Raw genomic sequence first — 3,671 nt, 5'->3', positions numbered from 1 at the left:
GCAGTTCCTCTAGTGGCCACTGGAGGCTGGCTCCAAACCCAAGTCAATCTCCATCAACTCCCATGCTGAAATGCCCTACTTAAGACCAGAAATAAACATGTTTACAGCCTGGTACAAAAATATATTTTGGCCTTTACAGCTAATTTACCCAGTTCTAACACTTTTTTCTGTGTGAAGCCTTAAAGTTAGGGTTGTGGCTGCTTTGGCTAACAGCTAGGTTTCACCTCTGTGTGTTGTTGGTTGTTTCACCCTGATTAAGTTAAATTATCTTTGTATAAACAAAGTCAGTACTGAAATGATGAAGGAAATTATGTTCCAAAGAGAGAGCAACAAATACTCCGTAAACCCTGTGAGGCTAGTGTAGCACTTGTGTCACAATCAGACAGATGTATGAGCTACTGGACCAGTTCTAGGTTCGCTGGAGCAGTGGAGCAAAGCACAGTGAAGAGACCAGAACCAGGGACCCTTAAATGGAAAGCCGGCACTTTTAATAAAACAAAAAGCATTAAACAGGAACACTTACAATTAATGTCAAATAGATCGCACTTAACTCAGAATACCAATTGAGTATGAGTAGAACCCACTTAACACAACAACAGCATGAAATATAACAGTATTCAATACAATAACTTGGATTCAGTTCAACAGTTTCAGATTAATTCAGTTCAGTTCAATAGTTCGATTCAGATTGATCCAGTTCAGTTCAATAGTTCGATTCAGATTGATCCAGTTCAGTTCAATAGTTCAATTCAGATTGATCCAGTTCAGTTCAATAGTTCAATTCAGATCAGAAAAGGGGAAATCCGGAATCCTGCTGCCATAAAGCAGCAAGCAGAAGCACACAAAATTGTCTCACTATATGAGCAATATCAAACCGTATTCTGTCGATCCGGTTGCTGTCAGTCTTTAAGCTCGAGTCTCATGGGTCAGGCTCGCCATCCAATATCCTGTGTGTGTGTGTGCGGGTCGTCTGCAGCCACCGCACGAAGAAAAGGGAGAGAGAGATCCAGGCCTCGTCCGACACCCAGAAAGCTCTTCCCGACAACTGAAGCACACACTAAAAACCTGGCCTGCATAACAGGCCATGCAGAAAACTTAATTTACTATATAGGAATCATTACAAGAACAGAATACACTCTTTCTGCCTCCTTGTGAGAAGAGAAAGGAAAGGAAAATGGCGGCAGCTTTTTTCCTCTCGCGGCTAACATCGTTTGCAATGAAACGCACACTTAAATCTTAACATAAGCTATACACATATTCACGTTTGGTTATGCACATTAACTCAAAACACAACGTTATCATTAAAGCGATCAGTTTTCCACTTTTACCGATTAACTTCGGGGTCTCGTTTACTCCATTTGCTCGTCTAAAACACACTTTTCTCAAATACAAAAGAAACATCATGAAACTCACCAAAACTTCTCTGGTTATTGTTCTTAGGCTCTCAATAGTCACTGATTTCCCTTTGGATCAGAAAACCTCCGTATTTCCAGGGAAAATGTTCTCGATCCACACAGCTACATCACCTCTCTGGTATCGCTAACTGTTTTTTCCTCCAACACTACGCTCACAGGAAGAGGGGGGAAGGGCACGTTAAAGGGGCATACCCACAACTCACTTTTTGTTTGGTGAGCTTAATACTAATGTTTCAACCTTCTTTTACAAGTTATCTGCAACATAAATTATATAATTAAAACTTAATATTTAATGTAATTTAGTGTGACGATTTTCTATTGCATTACTGCAATATTTGTAACCTGGGTTACATCCTCCCCTCCTTTTCCCATGCACGTCCCTGTGCATGACATAATTACACTGTCAACACTCTAGATTGTGTAGGCTCATTCAAAGAGTCTGTAATCACTGCACTTAAACTGTGGAATAATGATTGGACTACTGTGACCAATGGGTTCCCCAGCTCGGGATAAGTCAGTCTCTGTGCAGGTACTCTGCGTCTGGTAGATCTCCTTAAATAGTCATTGTCACAGTCTCCAGTATGATCAGTTTGTCTAGTTTCATCATGGTTTGTGTCTGGAGGAGTGCTAACTCGATCTTCCTCAGATTGGCTGTGTGTTTCAGCATCTTGGCCTGGGAAAGTCCTCTCGTCAGAGTCTGTTCCAAGTGTGTCGTTCTCGACTGGATTGGTTTCTGGTGGATTTACCTCCAAAGAACTCAGTTTGTGCAAGGTGCTATCCTCTAGGCTCACATTGGGTAGGTTAGTCACAGCAGTTGCTCTTGGAGTGGTGCAATGAGGAACTACGTCTGAGGCCTGTTCAACTACAGGCACATGAGGTGGTTCAGGTGTGCTGCCAACCATAAGTGATGGACCAACCACAGGGGTATGACGGGGGTCTGCAGTTTCCACCATTATATCCCTGTAACCATAGAGGAAAGGGTAGCTATCTCCTGAATCAGATTCTCGCTCCTCTGAGTGATCTGAATTGTCAGTCCTTGAGTACTGACGAGTCTTTGGTCGCCTGGGTTTTTCCTTTACAGGGTTCTCAATTTCAGCTGAGGTAGCAGAAAGGAATCCACAAGGTAATAACAAATCACGGTGGAGAGTTCTTAATGGGCCATCTTTAGTCTCAGGCCTCACAACATAGACTGGAATGTCACCTGACTGTCTCACTACAATATACACATCTGACTCCCACTTGTCAGCCAGCTTGTTCTTGCCTCTGAGCCGAACATTTCTAACCAAAACTCTGTCACCTGCTTCCAAAGTGGATTCGACAACCTGTTTGTCAAATCTTGCTTTATTGCGATCTGCCGTTTTCCTTGCCATTTCTGTTGCTACTCTGTAGCTCTCTTCGAGGTGTGATTTCAGACTGCGTACATATTGTGAGTGTGACACAGACTGATGAGTGACTGGTAGGCCGAAGGCCAAATCAACCGGCAATCTTGGTTGCCGCCCGAACATAAGTTCATAGGGGGTGAAGCTAGTGACCTCATTTTTAGTACAGTTATAAGCATGTACTAAAGGCTTGACATATTCCCGCCAATGGCTCTTTTTCTTGTTATCAAGCGTACCCAACATATTCAACAGGGTCCTGTTGAAACGCTCAACTGGATTCCCCCTTGGATGGTATGGTGTAGTACGTATCTTTTGAATACCAGCCAACTCACAAAGTTCCTTAATCATATGCGACTCGAAGTCTGGGCCTTGATCACTATGGAGTCTTTCTGGAATACCATAATGAACAACAAAGTGCTCCCACAAACACTTGGCAACAGTCTTTGCCTTTTGGTTTGGGGTAGGTATGGCCACTGCATATTTTGTAAAGTGGTCTGTGATGACCAGAATATCTTTGGTGTTACTTGAGTCTGGCTCTAAGGTGAGAAAGTCCATGCATACAAGCTCAAGGGGGCGTGTAGCTATGATGTTCAGAAGTGGGGCAGCCTTTTCTGGTGAAACCTTGCGCCGTATGCAGCGGTCGCAAGTTTTGATTTTGCTCTCTACTTCAATGGCCATCTTAGGCCAGTAAAACCGTTTGCGAACTAGGTCTATGGTTCGCTCTACACCCATGTGTCCCATGTCATCATGCAGACTCTTTAGGACTAAGGATCTCAACTCTTCAGGCAACACTAACTGATATTGTGTTGATGCGCCCTCTTGTCGCTTTCGGTACAGTACACCATCTCTGACTATAAGTCGATTCCACTCTCTCAAT

The 3,671-nt window shown here is 43.3% G+C and overlaps 1 protein-coding gene across 1 annotated transcript; it reads right to left on the bottom strand.

The window, feature by feature from the left end:
• Positions 1-369: 369 nt before the first annotated feature.
• Positions 370-2,913, bottom strand: LOC115797849 (uncharacterized). The gene is made up of 2 exons (XM_030754371.1): positions 1,414-2,913; positions 370-1,070 (listed from the first exon to the last, which is right to left on the bottom strand). The coding sequence occupies exon 1, from the start codon at positions 2,783-2,785 to the stop codon at positions 1,811-1,813; it is 975 nt and encodes a 324-aa protein (XP_030610231.1). The 5' UTR covers positions 2,786-2,913; the 3' UTR covers positions 370-1,070; positions 1,414-1,810.
• Positions 2,914-3,671: the final 758 nt, after the last annotated feature.

Source organism: Archocentrus centrarchus, chromosome 19, assembly GCF_007364275.1.
Source record: "Archocentrus centrarchus isolate MPI-CPG fArcCen1 chromosome 19, fArcCen1, whole genome shotgun sequence".
In the NCBI taxonomy this organism is placed as follows: Eukaryota; Metazoa; Chordata; class Actinopteri; order Cichliformes; family Cichlidae; genus Archocentrus; species Archocentrus centrarchus.
This window is presented reverse-complemented; position numbering and strand designations above follow the sequence as displayed.

Excerpts from the sequence above, each read along its gene's own strand:
- LOC115797849 (XM_030754371.1), bottom strand. The coding sequence starts at position 2,785 with ATGGCAAGGAAAACGGCAGATCGCAATAAAGCAAGATTTGACAAACAG.